This window comes from Falco biarmicus, chromosome 3 (assembly GCF_023638135.1).
Source record: "Falco biarmicus isolate bFalBia1 chromosome 3, bFalBia1.pri, whole genome shotgun sequence".
Lineage (NCBI taxonomy): Eukaryota > Metazoa > Chordata > Aves > Falconiformes > Falconidae > Falco > Falco biarmicus.
The window spans coordinates 40,011,833-40,034,792 of record NC_079290.1 but is presented as its reverse complement, the minus strand read 5'-3'; the positions used below and the strand labels follow the sequence as shown (position 1 = coordinate 40,034,792).

Below are 22,960 nucleotides of genomic sequence, written 5' to 3'. Positions count from 1 at the left end.
GATTCCAGGATCCGGTCCCCTAAGATGTCAGAAGCTGGGAAGCTCTGTGAACAAAGAACTGCAAGGACCTTGCTGCATGTTCAGCAACGGCTTCTGCCAAATACATTGCAACTGTTTTTCCACTTCTATCTTTGCTAGCACCACTACTTTCCTTTGACTTTTTTGCCTTCTCTAAGTGAGGCTTATCTGCGTTTTATGTCATTTAAAAATTCTGTGCCCAGAGAAGAACGTCTGCACACATTTTTCTGCTTTTGAGTTTAAAGGAGGCTCTAGCTGTGCTAGGCCGATACAGTGTTTTTACAGATGCCAGAAGTGTATGCATCACTAGACAGGACTAAGATGAGAGGAAGAGCAGCATGACGTTTTTGGAAGTCACTGAGTCATCTGGTAAGTAAACATTGCTGAGAAGAAGAATTACTCTGTATGCAATGTCTTTTGAGCAGGAAAATCACAATGGTTTTGGCATCTCTGAGAACCAGGGGTGGAAACAGGGAGCTGTTGAGAAAGAAGGCTAGATGTAGACAAGCCAGGATGTGTTCTCAAATAACATTTGAGGAGGAAGCTTTGAGGAGTTAAGCCTGCACAGAGGGAGAGGACTGGATGCTTGGTCCTTACAGCTTTTTATAATCCTCTTGGTAATAGGGAAAGGCAGTACAACATAAATTAAAAGTTGTCATATATAAAGTTACAGTTACGATCACCATTCACAAAATTCATCATGAAGGTGATTTCCTTCCGTCTTTGCTGAGATGTATAAAGTAATACCGAGGGTTTTAACATGAATAAACTTTGGTTTTCTCTTTTCACGTGGGATATAATTAGGGGTGTAGAGAGAAAAGGATAGCTAAAAAATCTCTGCCTAACCTTTATGCCCAAGCCATGGAGCTGTCAAATTGCAATGACTCTTTGTTATGGACACATCTATGTTCACATTAGTTTGCTCCTAATGACTGCTGTGGTGAAAGTATCCCAGTTGGAATACCATCTCTTCAGCCTTAAAATGCTGCTCAAATGGCACCTGATCTGTTCCTAACCTATCTAGAAAATTCATCTCCTGTGACAGCTTTCCACTACCCAATATATGTAAAGATATTTACTTTTACTAATATCTGACAGCATTTGATAGACTGAAGGCACTTCCATGAAGAACACATCTGGGTCTCAGTAATGTCACCCCTCTCCACTGTTTCCTATGATCAACTAAAAGCCTCCCAAGGCTGGCCAGAGGGACTCTCTCTCCTCCTGAGACCTCCAAACTGTGCTGGAATTTCTGAAACAAGAAGGGAGCCAGGTCTCAGCTGCCCAGGTCTCCACAAGAGACTGATAGAGTGAAAACAAAAAAAACCTAAACCAAAACAAGAATAGCATCTTTAACTGGAGTTTCGCAAAGAAGTTGTGCCAATAGGCCAGCAGTGATGTCTTCCTACTGGATATTTGGCAATATCTGATGCTAAGTGAAACGCAGCCACACTGGAGAAAGCTGTAGCCATCTGCATCCAAGTAGCACCTGAGGGTGTCTGACCAGACATTCAGCAATTGCCTTAACATAACACAGCAGCCCTCCCTCCTGCCCCCCAGTACATCACATATGACTATTAGAGATACATCCCTTGCCTCCTATCTTGCCAGGCAGGTTTTTCCAACACTGAAATTCTTGGCTGTATGCTGAAGTTAGCTTTGGAGATTGTCCAAGGACTTCTTTTACGTCTGTTCGCTGTATTCAGTACAATCACATGATGCACCTGCCTGAAGCACTGACTCCAAGCAGCAGTAACAGAGTTCCTGCTCCCTTTTGAGGACTAAGAATACTTGACAAGACTTACCTTGTCCCCTTCATTAAAGGCATTATCTAACACTACAGACATAGTCAAGAGAGTCCTTTTTCTTCAGTATAAGAGCACTCTACAGCACGAGTTTAAAGGACCAGGGCCAAGGGAATTGGGAAAGAGAGAGAGTCACTAACATGCAAACCTACAAGCCTTCTCAGCTGCCTGATCTTAACGAGGAAGAGAACAGGATTTGAGGGTGGGAAGAATGTAAGGTGGGATTATCTGCCTAAGACATAAACACAGAGTTCTGTTCTTCAGTTTGCAGTTCAAGCAACCAAAAGATATATTCCTAGACATGATATTTCTTAATTCCTAAGGCGAACCTGGTCTGGAAAGCAGAACCAAGAAATGTTTTCTAACTAAGTAAATATAAGCTTTCTTGGTGGATGAACCTGGGTGTTTTCTTACAGTGACATGCTGTTACTGTTGGTTCAAAACTGATGCATCTTTTCTGGCTGAAGGTCAGCCATGGGGTGGTTTTGGCTCACACAGCTGTTGTGATGCCAGCAGCTGGATGATATCACTGAAGTGTGTTAGCCAGTATTTGGAGGGAATAGCCTCTGAAAGCCAAAGGACTGTGTGGATGTGTGCAATGTATGCACATAGTCTCATACTGCCTGCTGGTCTGCTTGAACAGCACTTCATTGATAGCTGTGGGGTCAGGGAAGCTCTCGTTTGGTTGCAGACACACTCACAGTTGTTCTAAATCTAGAATTTCTTGTGGATTTCTTGTGTAATATGTCTTTCCTCCTGGAAGGGCTCCAGTAAGTGATGTGACAGCATGGCCAGCCCTGTAAATGAGAAGAGAAGGGTGCCCTGGTTCTGCCACAGCATTTTTAGAGAGGTGACAGCCGCATGCTTTCCCCCATGGCCTGGTGAGGTATATGTATTGGCAGCACAGGGCTGTTTCATGATTGTGGCTCAAGCAGCATCTGAAAATGTCATTTTGCAGGACACTGTAAATGCAGCCAGTGTTTCCCAAGAAGGATAAGCAGAGACCTTGTACATTATCAGCTCAGGATGAAATCTAAAGCTTCATAGGGATTGCAGAACGCACCTAGGATAGTGAGGAAAAAGGCATATATATATATATTTATATATATGTGAGCTTCAGGTCATAGCCCTGCCTATTCAACCCAGCCAATTTCATGTATTCCAGCCCCTTTGCAAAAGAGAAAAGATGAGGATATGGGAAAAGGGTGCAAATGAATGATGATGAGCTCAAAGTACCAAAGGCTCTAAGATTCCTTAAAGTAGGGCTGGTGATCCTTCAAGAAGTGATTCTGAATTCCATAGTCAATACGTGTAACTGAGTAACCTGCCGTAAATCTTATTTCCATAACGAAATGAGCTTCTGCCTCATTTTAGTATAACGATTTCTATATTGTCAAACCTAATAAGTTAATACTTCTTTTAACTGGCAAAAGAAATTCTGTAGTAACACATAAACCAAATAAAACATTCTGATGTTCTGTAGCAGGACTGCAGGACAATGCATTTTCAAGTAATACAAGAACTTTCTGTAGTTTTCTAATATTATTAAGTAACAGAGTAGTAAGTAATTTATAAAAATAAAATATATTAGAATTTTGAATTAAAAACAGTACTATGTAAACTGAAATATACTATATTCTAGTACATTTTAGTTCTGTATAGCACTGTTTTCTTTAAGTTAATCCACTGCATTCTATTGTTTTGCAAATTTCCATGTACTCCTGTATGACCTTGGACATGTTGTAACATCTTATTCAATCCACATGCAAAAAGAAAGTATGCAGTGGGCACTCAGGTTTAAAAGCTTTTCCCTGAACCGAAATTGTTTAAGACAGAGAATTCCATTGATATCAACAAACAATTTCCACAGGAAACATTTTCACAGTGCAAGATGCATTCCTTCTTAGAGGGCATATTGTGAGAAATTCCACTAGAAACTCCACTCGCTAGGAAAAGAAAAAAAGTTTTGGGAGAGCAGGTTTCTCTGAGCCAAGCTCAAGACACTGTGCAATACAGATGAGAGCCTCTGACCATATCATGACAGGAGATGCCTGTCCCTGCAGCCCCGGACTCATATGTGAATGAAGTATGTAAGGTCCTGTAAGACCCTATAGGTAAGTACAGCCTACAGGACTAGCAGCCTTGTCACCTGGGTGTCTCTGGTCCCCATGGTGGATCAGTACTCCCAGTTGTAAACTGCTTGGCAGCTGCACAAGAGGTGAGGATTCTCCTTCCTCTTAAAAGGAAAATATATAGATTGCTGTTGGTACTACAGGTTGCTATATACTGTTTGAGAAATAAGGTGGTGAAAACCAACTGGTTTGTTATTTTCTGATGCGATTGATGGTTTTCTAATGTATCACTGTTGGCAACAATATATACGCTCTTATAATAAGATTTATTTGCTACTCTGATGAACATTAATAAAACTTGGAAAGCCTGGTGACCTATTAGAGGATCAATTAATACAGGGTGTTTTTTTTTTCCTGCAAGCATCTGAAATGCTTTTATATTAGGATTTTTCAGGATAGGACATCTATTTTATATTAATCCTTCAGCATTCAGGATGGTAACTGTAGGTGAAGAAAATAAAAATAATCATTTATCAGTCTGCTAAAAGAAGTGATTTGATGAGTCATTACAAAAGTGCAAATAACTATATTCACAAAATTTTAGAAAGATAGGGTTTATTATTATGACTTCATTATGGAGATGTGTGTGTGAGAACCATAATTAATGTCATTAGTACATCCTCTGTCTTATTCTTATTTGTCTGAAGGTTATACTGATAACAGGGAAAAAAAAGGCTTTTAACTGCTAGGCTGCTGGCTTGAATTCAGGCCAAAAGGATGGAGTGCTGTGCAATGCCATGTGCAGAATGTGCTGATGAACTCAGTGGAGCAGAGATAAGGTTATGGTTTTAGTAATGCTTGGCAGCCCTGTCTGCCATCTTGGCAGACTGAACTGGGACTGAATAGGGCTGGAAATTAAGGGATAAGGATTACAGCCATAGAGAATTTGATGGATAAAAGGAAAGGTGCATAAAGAGGCACGGGGCTCTGAGATATCACTTCTGCTTAACTGAGATATGAACTGAATCAAATCAAATCAAATTGAATTGAATCAAACAGAATATTTCAGTCGGAAAGGACATATAATGATCATGTAGTCCAGCTGCCTGACCACTTCAGGGCTGAGCAAAAGTTAAACCATGTTATTAAGGGCATTGTCCAAATGCCTTTTAAACACTGACAGGCTTGGGGCATCGACCACCTCCCTAGGAAGCCTGTTCCAGTGTTTGAACACCCTCTTGGTAAAGAAAAGCTTCCTGGTGGTAGTTTAGGAGCTTATCACCCCAGATATCTGCAGCACTCTTCTGCTGGATACAGTGCCCCAGCACTAGAACATGGAACAGTCTAGCTGCTTCATGGTTGGGTCAACGTGCAGCAAGGTATGTAAGATTTCTGGCCCCCAGACAGTAAAAGGGCACCTGACTTGATTGCCAAATTGGAGGTGGGATTTCCCTAGAAAGAAATGCCTTACTCCTAGTGATGCATACATATGTTATTTAATAATTCCTTAATTCAAAATGACATATGTAGGCCCTGTTGCCCTGTTTTGGCTGCATCTAAAGTTGGTTATGCCAGCTGGAATAATGGCTCTCCTTAACTGTACTTAAGAATGCTTTAGAGAATAAAATCACACATGTGCTAAAGTTTAAAAATAAAGCATGTCACAAAAGAGAATGAAGAACTGAAATGGAAGGGATTGTTGACACTATCTGGTGAGATGTAAAAGAAATCTAAGTCTGGATGCCTGCTTTAACTTTTAGCCTCTGATAGCACCTGCATTTTGATGCGGTATGATCAACATTTTAAATGCCAGTAAGCAGCTTCCCTAGCAAGGGGCAAATAACGCCACCCCCCCCCCACCACCCCACCCACCACCCCCGCCCCAAACCTGCCTGGATTAATTTTTAAATTCCATTTGGCTGCTCTACAATACTTTCTTTTTTCCCCTGGACTTAATACCACCAGCATGGAAGAACCATGGCTGCCTAGGAAAGCAAACTACAATGAAACCATGCACAAGAGCGCACGTTTTGCGTGATCTGAAAATACTCTAAAATACAGTGTTTACTGTTTGGAATGCTTTATAATCTTTCTTAATTCACTCTTAGTCCCAGCTCCTCATTTCCTCCTCCTCCAGCCATGAAAATACCTTCCGTTTGCTGAAATTTTCTCCAGCTTACACTTCTAGGGCTTCTCACTCTGTTAGCATTGCTGCTTCCTTAAGCAGTACTCCTAGTATCCTTTCTCCTACTGCACTGAAGGCAACACTGAAACTAGCATGTGCCAACAGTTACTTACTAGATACATGAACGTCATGGAGAGTGATGTCTACATGTATTTATTTTATGAACTGTTGTGATTTGATCTGGCAGCCTGCTGTCCTTCAAACCATGTACTACTGACATGACCTAAAAATATAACACAAAGATAGCAAGCACATAATGTGATACTATACTATTGCCACAACCTGACAATGCCACATCATCATTCAGCAATGTAAAAGTTAGAATACACAAATACTCTACCTTTAAAAGGTAGCATCACTGAATACAAGCAGGCTTTAATGCAGCCTTAAATGCAACCTTCCCTTCTGGCTAAGTAAAGATAAGCACCTACAATAAGAAATCAGTGGTAGGAATTGCTTATTACGTGTCTCGTGCAGAAGAACTCCAAAACCAAACATACATATTCTTAGAATACCTATCTACCATGTTTAAAATATCTGTCAGTGCTTTATTTTCCTGGTTTTGACATCAATGAAAATGATCGGGCCTTCTCAAAACCATTAAATTCTTCCTGTCATGGACTAGACAAAGATCAAGAGTGCCAATTTACTTATTTACTAGCTACACATAGAGACACGCATACACTTTGCCAAACCCAAGGCTAGTTGTTATGTCTCTGTGTCCACTCTGCTGTAATGTTTACACAGCACAAGAGAACTATTAGTGTGGCCTGTGAACTGACTACTGCCAGTGTCTCTGCATTTCACACAGGTACTTGTTTAAAAGTATATGGCACTGTTATCTCACAATGTTTCTTGAAAATATCAAAACATCTGCTCCAGCACACTGACTTGAGTTGCTAGCAACAGCAATGGTAAAAAACAAACAAAATGGACTTCCACCAAACAATTCAAATCATATGCAACACCACAAACTCATGAGTCTAGCAGTAGGATGACAAAACATAGATGTTAATGCAATTCCTATCTGTACAAAACCTAGACTATCTCTTCTTTCCCTTCCTGTCAGTTCCTCCAAATCTGAAATTAATTTCAGTCATCCCACCATTAACATACCTGAATATAAGACATAAACAGTATTGTTGTATTTTGCATTTCTGTATCCTCCAATGAATAATTGAAACATAATTAAGGATAAAAGAATCCCTATAAGTAAGATTTTTCTTCCTCAAAGGTTTCTAAATGCATCATTATAGAATAGAAATACACACACTGAAAGATCTGAAGGCAGGAAAGAATAGACTAATGAATTCAAAAACTGCCTGCAGTCAGCACCAAGTAAGAACAATGTATTTATTCTGACTGTAAATCCAATCTGCTCCATTTCTGTGATTGCTTTAGTAGGTAACTGAAGTAACTGTGAACATTTGCAAAACAGGGCACAATTCATAATTGTATCTACATAGCATATTACAGTGCGTAGGCCTTTATACTTTTGGATTCAGTACCCATCATACAAATATAACGGATTTATCCTACCTGACAGCACTATGAGTGCTGGGCAGCTCTAACACCTCATTTACATGGGACATCAGCTTATGGACACAGAAATTGCTCATGACCAGGAATCTTAATTATAGCTTGCTTTACTTACCCTAACTCTGTTGATGAATACTGACAGATCTTCAAAAATTATTTGACAAGATTATATGGTGTTGCATATGGCTTCTATATTTAGGACAGGCTTAATTTTTCCAGGCTAGATAATATACACACATTGTATTTCATGTGAATGTTCCCAGCTAAATAACACACGTACAATAATCTACCTGAATGCTTCTGAGCCTGCATACTGCTTAATATGAGATAACTGAGAAGGTAAGTTTTTAGCTTTTTCACAGAAAATCTAGAGCCTACATTGCTTCAGCTGAGCTGCACCGGGGCATGAGGAAGACTGAACCTGGTGTCAGTGTATGTTTTACTGCTGTTATCAAGAGCGGTACATGAACATCTGATCAAGGGAACATTTTTCTGAAAACTAGAAAAAAATCCACTGGAACATTTAGCAAATGTTAACTGCAGCAGTAGCGTTCTTTAAGCTCCTTTATATCTATCATAAATGATGGGCAGAAGTGAAAGGCTATAACTCTGTTCTCATCAAAACTGAATACTGTCTGAAAAGATGCATTTTTTATATATATAAAGAGACTTTTAATGTCGTATAGTAGCTGCCTTTACTCAGTAGCATCCACACTTCTCTACATTTCTCCCAGTATGTCCATATCTTTTTAATATGACGATGCCCAAAGTAATACACAATATTTCAGATTCAGTGTCACTGAAATCATGCAGAGAAGGGACCATTACCCTTCTTCTCCATGACGTGCTTCTGTATATACAGCCTGGAAGAGTATTAGCTGCTTCTCCTGACATATCACATTTCAAGTGCATGGCTCTCACCCTGCTCCATGGGAGACTGGCAGCTGACCTCAACAGGAGCGGGCTCACATCTCATCTCCAACTGGCTGGCTGTCAGTCCTTAAGGACTTCTTAAGGCACTTTGAGGAGCAAGTCACTATCTTCAGTTTAAATACTAGGTCTGACAGTTCTGTGAACTGGCTTGCATTTGGTGAGTGATCACTGCTGTAAATGGTAGCACCTACTTTCAGCTGTATGTGGAATGTTAACTGAGAACTTAGTTTTCCATAGAATCATAGAATCATTTAGGTTGGAAAAGACCCTCAAGATCATCAAGCCCAACCACTAACCCAGCATTGCCAAGTCCACCACTAAACCATGTCCCTAAGTGCCACATCCAGGGATGGTGACTCAACCACTTCCCTGGGCAGCTTGTTCCAGTGCTTGACAGCCCCTTTAGTGAACAAATCTTTCCTAATCTCCAATATAAACCTCCCCTGGTGCAACTTGAGGCCATGTCCTATCATTCCTTACAGTTTTTCTCTGTTCCAGCTTCTGTTTGCAACATACCACTTCACTATTACCTGCTGATTTAAATAATATGCTGTTCACCTTATTATACAACTATGCACCATGACTACCAGTATCACCCATGGTATTTGGACAATCATTAGCGAAGACTCCAATGAACTGATTACTAATTTCCTTGTAACTTTATCAGGCTTCTCTCTCCCTGCCATTTTGCACTTAATTTATTATTTTTTTTCCCATCAACAACCTCCAGTATTCCTGTTGCAATCAGACAGGAAACATATCTAAACACATTTGAGTCTCCTGAAAACTTTACAGATTAGTAACCCTCGTGTTTTGTCTTTTAGCTAAACAGGAAAATACAATATATTTGATGAATATCAGGATCAAAACTGAAACTAATTTCACAGCCATGCTGTACGTTAAAATACTTATGGCTCAATACTTACTGTTCTCTTAGTATATACTCTTCTCTTGCAAAGCAGTCTTAGGTTTGCCTTTTTATTCCACTTCAGAAGTTTTAACAGTTCCCAGTGAGACTCCATTAATAGACTGTAAAAGTTGTATCAGATACATTGCCTCTTGGGCCAAAAACATGGAGGAAGTAGCAGGATTTTCTTCCTTGCATTTGATTGTCTTTGTAGAATTTGATATCATATATTGAGAACAATTTTAAACAAATGTTCTTTCACAAACCAACCCTCAAGCTCCTGGTCCATCTGTCCATATGTAGGTTAACATATATATTAGAAATCACTGAAATCATAGTAGTTGTTCTGCTGATATGGATCAGTCAGCTTCAGATTAAAAGCAACTTGAAATAACCACAAAATAATATGATTCAGAGATTTTAGGAAGAGAAAAATATAATTCATAGCTGTCAGATGCTTTTTGATACAATGGTATTGCTCTTCAGTAAATTTAATAACCGGGTGAAATTTTTGCTGAAGCTCTTATAACTTTGGCTCTTTTAAAATCCTTATTTGACAAAGAAACAGTGCCTGCACCATTTTTCTCTGAATATCCTTCCACACTTCCACTAAAGAAAAAAGCAGAGCCTAGCATATACGCCCAGGGCTTGGATCCTAGATGTCAGCACTCCTTATGCCTGTGGAATATGTGCCAATAAGGCTCAATACCAGGAAGACATGAAATACATGCATGTCGCCAGACAACTGGAATTACATTTGAATGATTTAGATAGGAAAAGTAACATGGAAATAACTAAACAGTTTTAGACTCCACTGATTCTAGTCACAAATTTAGATATGCATTACAGCCTTTACTTAAACTCTACATATTTCAAAGGGATTCATCATTATATAATAACATTAGATTTCATTTTTTTTAGAAGTTTCCTTTATCCCCCTGTGTTTATAGAAAATACACTTGAAATTATGAACTTGAAAGATGCAAAAGCAGGAATAAAATGAAGAGACCCCGAATTTACTGCTTTTAAAATACATGGTTTTATGAATTTTCTTGGAGGGCAGAGGGTTAATCCAGTATTTTTCAATATTCAGAAACAGTATTCATTAAGCTGTACTGCACTTCCACCAAAATTAATTTATCTAGCAATGGACTCAAGAATCTTAAGAATCTGAAGTGGGCTAACAGAACTGACTTTTGCACTGCAAATAACAGAACTACAGAAATACAACAATCAATTTAATTCTGGTAAAACTAGGGCATGTGATATGCTTAGTCTTCCATCTTATTCTGGCTTCCTTCCCAACATATTCTTGATCTTTTGTATTTTAAAAGAAATCCCAGCCATCATGCCACTTACCATTCTGACCTCACACGGTGTCATTTCTTCCCTTCACCTCCGTGCTCTAAGTTTTCATTTCTAAATTCTAAATTTGCAATATTAATTTCTCACTTCTCTTCTCCATATCTATCCCATGCTCTTCACGGTTTGTCAATTTTCGCTGACAAAATACCTTCTGCTCTTCATCTGATACTTTTTGAGAAGCCTTTGCTGATTTCTTAGTCATATCTCAGTATCATTACTCTAGCCTCATTCTTTGACACAGCCGGCCATCCTCCTCTTCCAGAGCAATTCTCCTTTGTTAATGTCTGTGATCCATCCTTTTATTTACCTCATTTTTCCTTAACTTTTTTAACTATACCTTCACAAGGTAATCTCCGATTACTCTGTTCTTGGTCCCTCTGCCTTCTCTTTTCATAAACTTCACCTTGTTTAATCTCACCTTACAAAAAGAGTCAATTACCAATTCCACGCCAGCTGTGTTTCAGTTTCAGGTTTGACTCCTGGTTCAGATTACGATCTATGTGAATAACTGTTACAGGACTAATGGTAGAAAACTTCATCTCCAAATTCTCCGTGTGAATGTCTGCATCACACTGGACCATACAAGAATACATTACAATACATTACTCAGGGCTATAACCTGAATAACATCTACCTTTTTCAGATCTTTCTCTATACTCTCTCTACGTCTAAGGAAGTCTTAGTTTTGCAGACTTTCTTGGAATAAAATGCCATGTATATTAGCCATCTATTTCTCTGGCCTTGAAAAACTTAGAATGTAGCTGCAAAGATGATTTTCCTCTAATGATCTACCCTTTCCTCTGGAATACATCCCTTGGTCCCCATTTCCTATAAAAACAACAGCAAAAATGCCCACAGCAAGCATTAACTGCTTGTGGTCAAGTAGCAAGGCGCTGTAACCAGCACAGCTGTAAAGATGTGCTAATGTAACCCATATCATGTTAAAAACGTAACACGAGAAATCTAACCTTTTTTTCAGAATAATTTAAGCCTTAAATAATATAATATAATTCCTTTGAAACAAATCACCATACGCCACTGAAAATTCGCACAGTAAGGGAAGTTCTCACACTACAGACCTTGCTAGCTGAATTTCAACATGGAACAAATATTTATGACGCAGTTATAAATAGGGTTTATAATGGAAATGTTGACACAGTGATAATACTCCCATGTGATAGGCCCTGCTTCATCTTGTCCTTGGCTGATGGACATTGCTACAGACCAATATAGAAATTTACTGGAGTAGGCTGACAGTGGGCAGGTTCCATGTCCTGGAAAGAATGGTTCTTTTTGGGAGCAAGTGAATAATTTTAAACAGGAGAAAGGAGGCAATTAAAACTCTGAGGTAGCACTAATCTCTTTCTCTCAGATTATAGCTGTAATTAACACTCTTTTGGTGGCAGCTCAGGTAGTTATAACTAGGGTAGAAGTCAAGAAAATACAAGATAGCAACATAGCTGAGACATCACTTAAGCTAGTCCAGGCTAGTCACCTGACTATCCAGCTAGCTTCGTAGTCAGACCCTGTAGCTTTTACAACCACAGGTTGTATCTAGATGCAAATTAGCTAGCCCAGTACTTAATGCAGTCCTGTGAAAATTACAGTGATTGTAACAGCTTTATCTCTCTGCAGGAAAGTGGTTCTCTGCTATTAGTTTTAAAAATTAAAGTTTGCTCAAAACTAATTATGCACGTTTTTTTCTTAGCAAATCATTTGAATATGTGACTCAAAAGTATCCTGGAGAGCTTGAGAAAGCATCCTAAAGAATCAAGGCTACTCCTTTGCAACCTCTCATTCCTCTTCCTTCTCCCACGCACGTCTCTCTTGTCTCAGATGCCTGCAGGAAAGCTGCAGAGTGGGTTGAGCCAGAATGCCTGTATGGCAGTGGGGCAGGATGGGTGCAGACTGCCAGCAAGTTGGATGGACCTCACACTGGGCAAGAGGAAAGATGTGGAAGGGTGGGGGATTCTGTACCTAGGGCTTGGTGAGACTTGATAAATTTGGAAGTAGAGTTGTGAAGACTGGTATGACAAGAGTTATAAAAGGGGAGAACAAGAATAAAGCTTGAAACTGATATCTTTTAACACACCTTCTTTCTTTGATTATTAGATACAACAGAAATGCCTTAGGATAGTTCTATAGGCTCTGGCTTCTCCAGAGTTGTGTAGAAAGAGGACAGAAGTAATAAATTGTAGAGAAAAGATGCCATAGCAAGAATCTCAACAACAGTTGTGTGAGGATGATGAAGCCGTATGTTGAATAATTTCAGAAAACGAAGAGGCACTTGTATGACTAAGAATAACTAGTGAGCTTCCGTATGCTTTAAGGCACAAACCGATGGCATGGCTGGTAACTCTAATCAGGCAAAATGCTCATTGTATTTTGCTTTTTAAATAAAAATATCTGGCCTGGTCCACACGCATTTAGCCAGTACATTCCAGTTAATTAGGATCAGGCAGAAATCTCACTTTCCTGTCCATATGGAGCTTGCATTTTGTGAACTGGAGGAGGTAGAGATGGCAGAGAGGAGGAAGATGAGGAGGATGTGTTTTATTCCTAGGGTACAGGCATGCACCACTGGTCAAAAGAGAATGTAAAGCACAGTTGCTCTTTAAGCCATTAGAGGCCATTAGAAATTGACTTACAAGGTTAAAATATTTATTTCTGAAACTAGTGATGTTCAGCATGTTAATACTGATACTGTAATAGTAACCAAACATTACAGGAAAAAGTACTGGTAAAATCCAACAAATTTTTACTTTTTTCATTAGAAAATCTTTGTTCTCAGCTCATATATTTCACCTAAAGTGATTCTGTCCATCCCTTTAGAGAGCATTAATTGATAAACTGCTCCTTGATTTCTCTCATGCCTTGTTTAGGAGGTCAAAGGCTGGATAAATTGTTCTGGTGAGCCATGCACGTTCATCTGGCAGCTGGCTGGCCTGACAAATAATCTGCCATAAAACAATTCACATCTGAATTTCCAGACCTTAATTGCTCCATGGTAAAGTGCCCAGATTGCTCTTACCCTGCAGCAAAGTAGTTTTACCCCTCTTTCATTTAATCAAATGTTATTCATTCAAACTGAATGAAAGAGCAGTATCCATTTGCTGCAGGATATATATGCACACAGACAATTATGGCTTAGCTGTCCAGTCTGTGCAAGTTCATACTTTAGCTTACCTCCTCATAGTGTGTTTACAAGACTACATCCTAAAGATGGCCTGTGGAATCTAGAATGAATGGGTAAGTCAAAGCCTCCATTAACCTTGTGCAAGACTAGAACAATATTCCCCCTTTTTACTGGGTGTCAAAAGCCGTTCTTCTCTGTTACACCTTTGATACAGAACTCCCATTTAGTCATTTGCCATTATCTAGGTTTTAACAAGAGACACAAACCAGCAGTTATTGTTTATCTCTAAGCAAAGACAATCTCAAACTGTCCCTGGATGACTCCTTTGAATGAGGATATGACTCAGGTTTCATTTGTTTCCTGTCCTGGTATGCTCTTTTTTGACACATCTACAAGTTTAGTGATGCCCAGAGGAAACAAACAGGTCACAGCTGGGATTTCTCAAAATGCGTTTTATTTGGTGATAAAAGGCCTGTAAACTATGGCTTCTATAAAGACTGCAATTTCTGTTAAATCTACAAAACGTATCGCCTTGTGGGTAGGGCTTTGCAAAGACACATCATCCTCATAGATATTAATCAACTAGCCAAATCTCTGCTAACAGCAAAAGTAGAAGCAGGGTCTTGCCTGAGACTAGTGTGAACAAGCTTAGGGAAAAGAGCTCACTGTAATCTTTTAAGTCCTCACACCATGGCAGTGACCTTTTCAACCATAATTGCTTTCTTTCTATGCAAATATTAAGGTAATCAGTTACCTGGAAAGCTAAATCTCAAGATATCTACGGTACCTCAATATTCACGATTCAGACTGACATTATTATTCCTACCTGCTGGATGCTACTTTGCTTCCTACCATTTTGTTCTCCTTTCAATCTCCTTTTAAACTACATTACAAAGCTAGAACCTCTTAGCAGCTTCTGATGAGTATCTTAATGAACATAAAACTGAAATGTGAGAGAAAATAATTGGGAAGTAAGAACTGTCACGGTACAATGAGTGATGAATATCTACTGTAATTACAAATTGTGTGTAATACTAGGCTATACGGCCCAGAAGGTTGCTTTTTAACAATGTGAAATTTAAAAGCTTTAACAAAAGATGTTCAAATATTTAAATGGACTTAAGCTGCAGGTAATGCAGAGATCACTCATTAAGATGGAAAAAAATGCTTAACTTATTTACAGAGAGGTATTTGTATTTCACTTTTTTTTGTCTCTTGAACTTTCAAAAGACTTTGATATATTACATTTATTTGCTGCTGGCAGCATGCTTGCCTACTGTACTAAGCAGTTCAAGCAATGAGAGGAAAATGACACTCTGCCCACAACAATTTATTTTCAAGACAATTTTGCACAATGGAAAGCTTTCTTTTAACTATAGTTTCAGAGACTGAGATACAATACTTATCATTACCTTTTAGTAGCATTAACAGACACATATAAAGATACTGTAAAAATAAAAAGCTCAAGCAACAGAAGAAAACTGAGAAGTTGCTATTAGGAAGCAATAATGGTTATCTTGTTTTCATTCAAACATACCAAAATGCTGTTTTAAAAGCAAATATTTACTGCTGTTTGTGTGAGTGAACGTAAATACTTAAAGATATTTCTCTATTTTATTACCATAAATGAAAAAAACTAATGATAACATCGTCCTGTCACTCAAAGCATGAGACTTGGGAAATACTTAAATAAGCAAATATGCATACAGGTGTGTCTCAGGGTTAAGTGTTACCACTCAGAAAGAATGTATCTGAAAAAGGAATCAAGAACACTGAGGATGGAATGTATTTTTGACATGACAGCATTTGAAAGGATCACAATGATGTATGCATCTGGTGTTTTGCTGCAGCTTATTTGGGATAACTGAAATTTAGTTAACATCTTGCCATCTTAAGCAATGGGAATAGCAATTTTTTTTAAAAAAAAGTGTATAAATATGCTGTATTTGGCGATGTTGGAATTAAAGAGGAAATTTAAAATATAGACTCCAAAAGAAGTATTTATCTTTTGATAGGTAGCTAGCTAACTGATAAGACATTTCCACACAAAGAATACAGTACATATACTTTGAGAAAAGTTTTGTTACATCATTGTAAACATATACAGCTGCATTTGGGGAAGGGATACAAACTCTTTACTTCTGTAATTGGAATAAAAGTTTTAAATGAAAGGAAAGTAAGAATCCCACACCTTGTCTCCCCAGATCTCCGCCAATTTGTCAGCAATGCTACTTTATATCCTGTGGCAGGAAGCAAAAAAAGAAACCTAACAAATTCTTGATCTGGGGGATTTCTTGGTGTTAAATTTCACACCATCAGATGTTTGTGTTTTCTCTCAAGTACTCTAGCCATTTCTTTATTTCAAGGGTTTGGCAGCTTTGAAATACTTTCATTCCAAGTGCTTTAATTCCCTCTTACTTCTATTGTCTATCAAGCTTTCCTTCAAAAGGATCCCTGTTACTAGTAGTGCTTTGCATAGCTAAGTGTATGACTTCTTATCTTATGACTGATGAACTGCTGCTATAAATTGGGAGTAGATGGATGAATAAAGTAATGAAAAAAGAAGACGACTTGGGTATCTCATAGGAGTAATTGGGCCTCTAATACAAGTCTACAGTAGAGTTTGTATTGGGGTAATTTCAAACAGTGAAAGGTACATATTGATACCACTTAAAAGCTAGTAAAGTCTTACTACTGGAAATAGTTCTGTTGAGGTTTGCCTACAGTTCTGGACAGCTATGTTCAAGAAAGATGAATTTACACCATGACGTGTACAAAGAAAGTTTGCAAGACTGATAAGGGGAATGGAGATTCTAACCTGCATGAGGTGACCAGCCCTTGACTTATGCATTGATTAAATGAAAAAGAGCAACCTAACCACACAGGTTGCTCTCTACAACCAAATACTTGGAATAAAGAAAAAACAAGTATTCTTTAACCTAGCTGACAGTAATGATTTAGTAACAAGTTATATACAGTGGTCATTTATACTAAAAATTGAAAGAAGTAGATGGATTGTTAGAAAATGTTGAAGAATGTTCCTGTTCTTTGATTTTGTGGGTCATATTAGCCTGCATCCATCATATGGGTACATTTAAGAATAAAGGGGTTTGTGTCTGAAACAAGTATGTGCAGAAGATGACAATAAGTGAAAATGAATCTCAGAGTGATAACGTATATTAGCATACAAGTGCAGGCAAATCCTTGAAAAGTAACAAGATACGACAACTCATTTGACAGGTGAAAGAAAGGACCAGCTTACGAAAATACATTAAATTGGCAAATAGGGTCCCATTTTATCTATCTAATCTTAAGCTAAAGAGCAGTACACAAAAGTATTAACTTCATGGAAAGATACCAGAAAAACAAAGCAAAACCCTCTATGCTTCTTTCTACAACTTTCCAAACCACATGACAGGTGAAAATGGGTTGCAATGTTGATACAGGTGACACAGACTTAATAATGTGATATATTGAGTATGGGACTAACATTCCACAGAACACCACAGGCATAACAAAGGAAGATTCCCTCACAGGTTATGTATATGTATGCATAATGGTAAAGCATTCTCTAGGATTCAGGCCTTAGCTAACCAAGACTGTCAAAAATTCCCTTGGACAGTAAAGAAAGCTAAGGATCTTTCCCCTAAAAAACACATTATAGAGATAACCCAAATTTCTGTTAACTTATGTTCTCTGAAATCTCTTTGACACTGTCCCAAAGAAGGTATTGCGGCAAAGTTGTATGCTTGATACTGACTTTTCAACACTCAACTGTTTTTATACAAAGCAATAGTCATCAAATGATTAAAAAATGAAAACAAAGCCTCCTTGGGCAATGTACACTCTTCATGACTTACAGATGATTATTGTTTCTGTATAAAGGACAACATTCAAAATGAAATCAACTTTTTCCCTTCACACAAAACCTTTTCACTGCAATTAAAGAAACCTAGCCACAAAAAAAACCAGTTCACAATTACCTGGTTGGTAGAAATTTGGTGAAAGTTCTCTGGCAACTGCTCTTGCAATATCACATTCCTGGCGAGCAGCCTGAGCAGCCTGATCTGCAGCATCAGCTTTAGCTCTTGCATGTGCAGTTCTGTACGGAGTAGAAAACAGTTTATATGTGGAGGAGTATTTTACAAGTTGCATCAATAATGTAAGAGCAAAGGACTAATCTCCTCAACTACCAAACACTGTCTGTATAGGGCACTCTTATGCCCACTTGCTGTGAGTAACTACAAATCAAAGTGTTTCAGAATCAATGCATTATTCCCCTCAGTTCCTCTGTCCTGCCCATAGTTGTATTACATTTACTTGTAGGTATACAATTTACAGCCCAAGATTATAATTATAATTTGTAAACAGAAAAAAATAGTATCTGACCAAACCCTGGGATTATTATTTTAATACATGTTACCAGAATGTATACAAAAGTGTACAGAAAGTCAGACTGGGCCACCACACTGTCTCCTAAACAGGGGTCTGCAAAACCAAGATACATAATGTTCACGGGGACTGTGGAATGTTACTACCTTTAAAACATTTCAAAGTTAATGCTCAGTGTTGGGTGCCATGTAAAATTTTTTGGAGGGCAAAACTGAGGTATGTTGGCCCAAAAAAATGAGAAATGTCTTCCACAATCAGACCACGTTGGAAAGGAATGGGATAGAAAATGTGTGTGATGCTTCAAAAGGCACTTGTATAAATGGGGACTTTACAGATCAAGTTACAAATTCCTGTAACTCACTGAATTTCAATCTAAAACAATCTGAAAAGGCAACTTTTCTGAAGTCAAGACAACAGTTTGGAAGTTTGTAAAGCAATTTGCCCTCTGCTTCCACCTTTTCCTTTGCTGTTTCTTAAAAAGCCTCAACAGCAGCTTGTGCAAGTGCCTCTGATTCCAGACTGTGCAAACTGATAGTTGTGTTACTGCAGGATTGCACCACTGTTTGTCCCATCTTCCCTCCCCACTTCATTTTTAAAACAGTCATCTATTTAAAAATTCCTGATGGCAGTGATCTCTCTGTGCCTTTACAGCATTAGCACATCGCCCAGAGCTATGAAATGGCTCATTAGAATGGACAGGAAGCTAAACATGGCAAAGTTTATTGAGCCTCTAGAGATATTAATAAAATTTCTAAACCAGAAATATTAAATCTTATGATATCAGGAATTTTCTCATAACATTCTAGTAGAAAACTGATACTTAAGTAAGGGAAAAATTAGTTGAGGACAATGGCAGCAGCAACTTTTATCCCATGTGCCTGGTGATACCAACAACAATCAAATAAATGAAAACTTTCAACAACTTTGCTGTAAAAATTCAGGTTTCAAGGAATAAAGAAGAATTCTATGTAGTTTAGATGAAGCAAGAATTAAACGTTAGCATTAACCAGACTGAACACCAAGAGATTAACAGTATGGCAGACTTTGCATTTCTAAAAGGATGTTTAATCCTGTAGGGTACTAGTATAAACACAGACATAGAAAACCCACATAGACAGTTTCATCTGTGGTGCCTGGAGAAGATTTATTTAAGTTACATCCTCCCTAAAATGTGTGTGGAGATAAATGTTGAATGTTATTTTCAAAGCTTTGCTTGTCATAATTTACGGATAAATATCATCAGCTTGTGCTGCCTTCTTGCAGGTCCCTCTAGGTCTCTGAGAAAAAAGATAATGAGCAAATAAGCAGTAACACCTTTGACTTGTACTCAGGATGGGGGAAAAGAAACTGTTAATCAAAACAAATACACCGTAAAATCCCACATGTGTTCCATGCAGTTCATGAATGGTTGTATGGTATGTGCTTGCTTAGTAACAGTAATCAAACCCGTTCTTTCTCTATAATCACTATTTCCAATTAGATGAGCTATTCTTAGCTCCTGCATAATTGTGTCTATGTAGCATAAACTTAATGAAGCAACCCCAGCACTGGGACATTGTTTTGTGAGACAATAATGTAGTCTGCACATAGATAAACTAGACACTGATCATCCTTTTGTGATGATAGAACAACCAGACTATTCCCATAAAAAAATAGCCTTATGCTATTGCCACTGCTAGAATAGACATTTAAAAAGCTAATATAGTAAATGACCAGCATCAGGAAAACATACTGCCAGGATAATAGTTACTTATTGATGTCTGTGAATTTTCTCTGTTATTATATCCAAGAAGCAAATCACACATTCTGGCCAAACATACAGTATCAATTAGTTAAGGAATTAAATGGTGACATGAGTAATAAGCTAGTGAAACTTTGTCACATGAAGCTGAGCAAAGCAAGTCACAGCAGGAAGAAGCCAATGGAACAGAAGGTAAATGAGCACTGCTTTCCCCCGCTGCCCTATCTCACACCTTTTTTTTTTTTTTTTCAACTTGCACTTCCTGCTACTCTGCCCCTTTGTACTCACAGTCAGGAGCTCCAGCAGACCAGAACAGGAGTGACTGACTGTTCAGAGATGAACGCTGCCAAGGCATGTCTCTGTGACACACTTGCACAGAGCCTCAGGGCTGTACATTCGCTGAGAGACAATGCAGCAAGAGGAACTAAACAGGCACAGCGGCGTAAGGCACAAGAACAGCATTTATGCTCCTGAGCAGGCCTTCCACCAGTCAAACAGAAACGTGTGCACGTGGCTGTGCTCAGACACTTCCCTGACGGTCTCTTCAGCCAGCATCATTGATGATGACATACAGTGAATGTGAAAAGAACAGGAGAAACCAGCAGAGCTTTGCCTGTGAACGCAGGCCCTTCATTACTTGCATTATCTGCTATTTATCACCTTGCCATTTGGATGCTTTCCTGGCTAACTTCAGCAACGTGTACTTCATTGTCTCAATTTCCAACTGCATATTCAGACATTTCTTTCACTTTTGGAACACTTATAAGTGTGGGTCTCAAATAATTTTTCTGTTGCTATTTAATTTCCTGGTGTTTTTATTCTGACTTCCACACTTAATTTGTCTGTATATTTTCCAAATTACCTGCTTAGTTACTGCTGGTTGACACTACATTTTGTTTGTACTTGTTTTATTCTGCCTTGCATTGACCTCCACACTATCAGAGTGCTATTATCAATGACTATGGAGAAATATGTTAGTTTTGAATGACAATGTTTATAAGGAACAGCTACCAAAACAGGGTAGCCCCACTGGAATAAAATCCATTTGCTCTATTTATGCTTCACACAGTTTGGGAAAGCCACCTTTACCTTTTATTCCTGGAGTAATTTTGTCACTGTAAAGTCTCAAAGTTTTGCTTATTATCAGTAATTATTAATGCAAATGTGAGTCTATGATAAACCAAGTTGAAATGACCCACGTTTCAATGACAACATCTACCTGGGAATTTCTTACTTTCCCAGAGAGCTCTACATCTTTTGCCACAACAACAGATTTTTATGAGAACTTCTGAAAGAGAAAACTCAAAAAAATGTCTCCTTTCCTCTCCCCTAGCTAAGGAAAAGACTGCAGCAGGCTTTGCATGCTGTTCCACACATCCTCCAGGAACAGTCAATCTGAAGTTTCAGCAGCAAAATAGAAACTATGCAGGGAAGTAAGCAGCAATCAACTGGCTGCAAAACAGCATGGGAAAATACTGACTTGCTTTGCAATGCTGCATTCAGGTTCTAACCCACAGCAAAGGACCTTTAATGATTTTTCTTTCAGGTGAACAGGCAGTCCGTTGTAAAAATTAATTCTCAGCAACTGTAACGCTTAATACACATTATTAACTTTTAAAGTGCCATGTGTTTTTATGTGTGTTATCTACTTGAAAGCATCATACTACCATTAATATTCCATGTCATGTCTCCTACACATGCTTGAAAGCTTTCAAACCATTACAAAATTAAAGTATTTAAAAGAAAACAATTCCTATTTAGAGGGACAATCTACCTGTTAACTAATGAGTCCACATGGTGGACTCATGGAATGGTGAATACAATCAAGACAGGGACAAAATTAAGTTGCATCTGTGGTAGGAATCAAACTGTACTTACATTAAAAAGGAAGCCACAGCTATAGCTCACGCAGAGTGCTGGTGCCAGCATGCGGAGTCCCTGTATCTACGAGTCTCTGTTGCCAGTGGGTGAGGAGGCACCAATGTGGAGGACCAGCGGCTAACTGTAACTTCGTTGTTCAACATTTTATTTAGACTCATATTAGGGTCTGATTTTGAAAGAAGCCTGAGCTTTCCAGACTGTGGGAGAACTGATATCACTACTGATACTTTTCCATTCTGTGTTTGGTTGGGTAGGTAAACATATCAGATTATGAGCACAGTCAGGGGCTTCTTACAAGCAGTTTCCAGCAATACTACAATCAGATTTCTATCTACTTATGTCTGAAAAGTGACTTGAAGGAGGAGTACTGAGGGCTGAAGAGCTTAAACATTATCTAGCATTCTGCAGCAACAATGTTTATTTATAATGCCATGTGTCTGGAATGCATTATGTAATGTTTATCTAAATTTAAAACCCTTTTAGAACTGTCCATTTCCCTCCAGATTATTTTGTATTTCCATGGTATCCTTCAATGCACTTGTAATGCTGCCTCATTCAGAGTCAACTAAAAATGTAAGCAATATATGTTTACTTTGTTTCATTTTTCAGCTTTTATTAAACACAGTGATTCCAGCATAAGCTTTCCAGGAGCTTGCTTTCTATTTCTTAAAATGATACACATAATATTATCTATTTGCCAAATATATGAAACACAATTACGTTCCTATTAAATTATCCTAAAGTAATAATCTTAAAGTTACTTATTAACAGATATCTGTATCGGGAAAAAACAAACAAACAAACAACAAAAAAACAACAAACCAAACCAAAAACCAAACAAAAAAAAGCACTACAGGCTAAACCCCCACGAAGTTCTCAAAGATACATTTAATTTACGACAGCTATCAGGTTTGTCTGAGTAACATTACATATTGTGGGTTACTACTTATATAATCCTTTTTGAAACTGGACTTCTCTAAAAAACA

The 22,960-nt window shown here is 38.3% G+C and overlaps 1 protein-coding gene across 4 annotated transcripts in view; it reads right to left on the bottom strand.

Annotated features, from left to right (window-relative positions):
* JPH1 (junctophilin 1) overlaps window positions 1-22,960 on the bottom strand; it is an 84,234-nt gene that overhangs the window by 12,366 nt on the left and 48,908 nt on the right. For all 4 annotated transcript variants that reach the window (XM_056332842.1, XM_056332845.1, XM_056332843.1 and 1 more), the window contains exon 3: window positions 17,944-18,062. In XM_056332842.1, coding sequence (XP_056188817.1) covers window positions 17,944-18,062 — 119 coding nt within the window. The remainder of the gene's footprint in view (window positions 1-17,943; window positions 18,063-22,960) is intronic.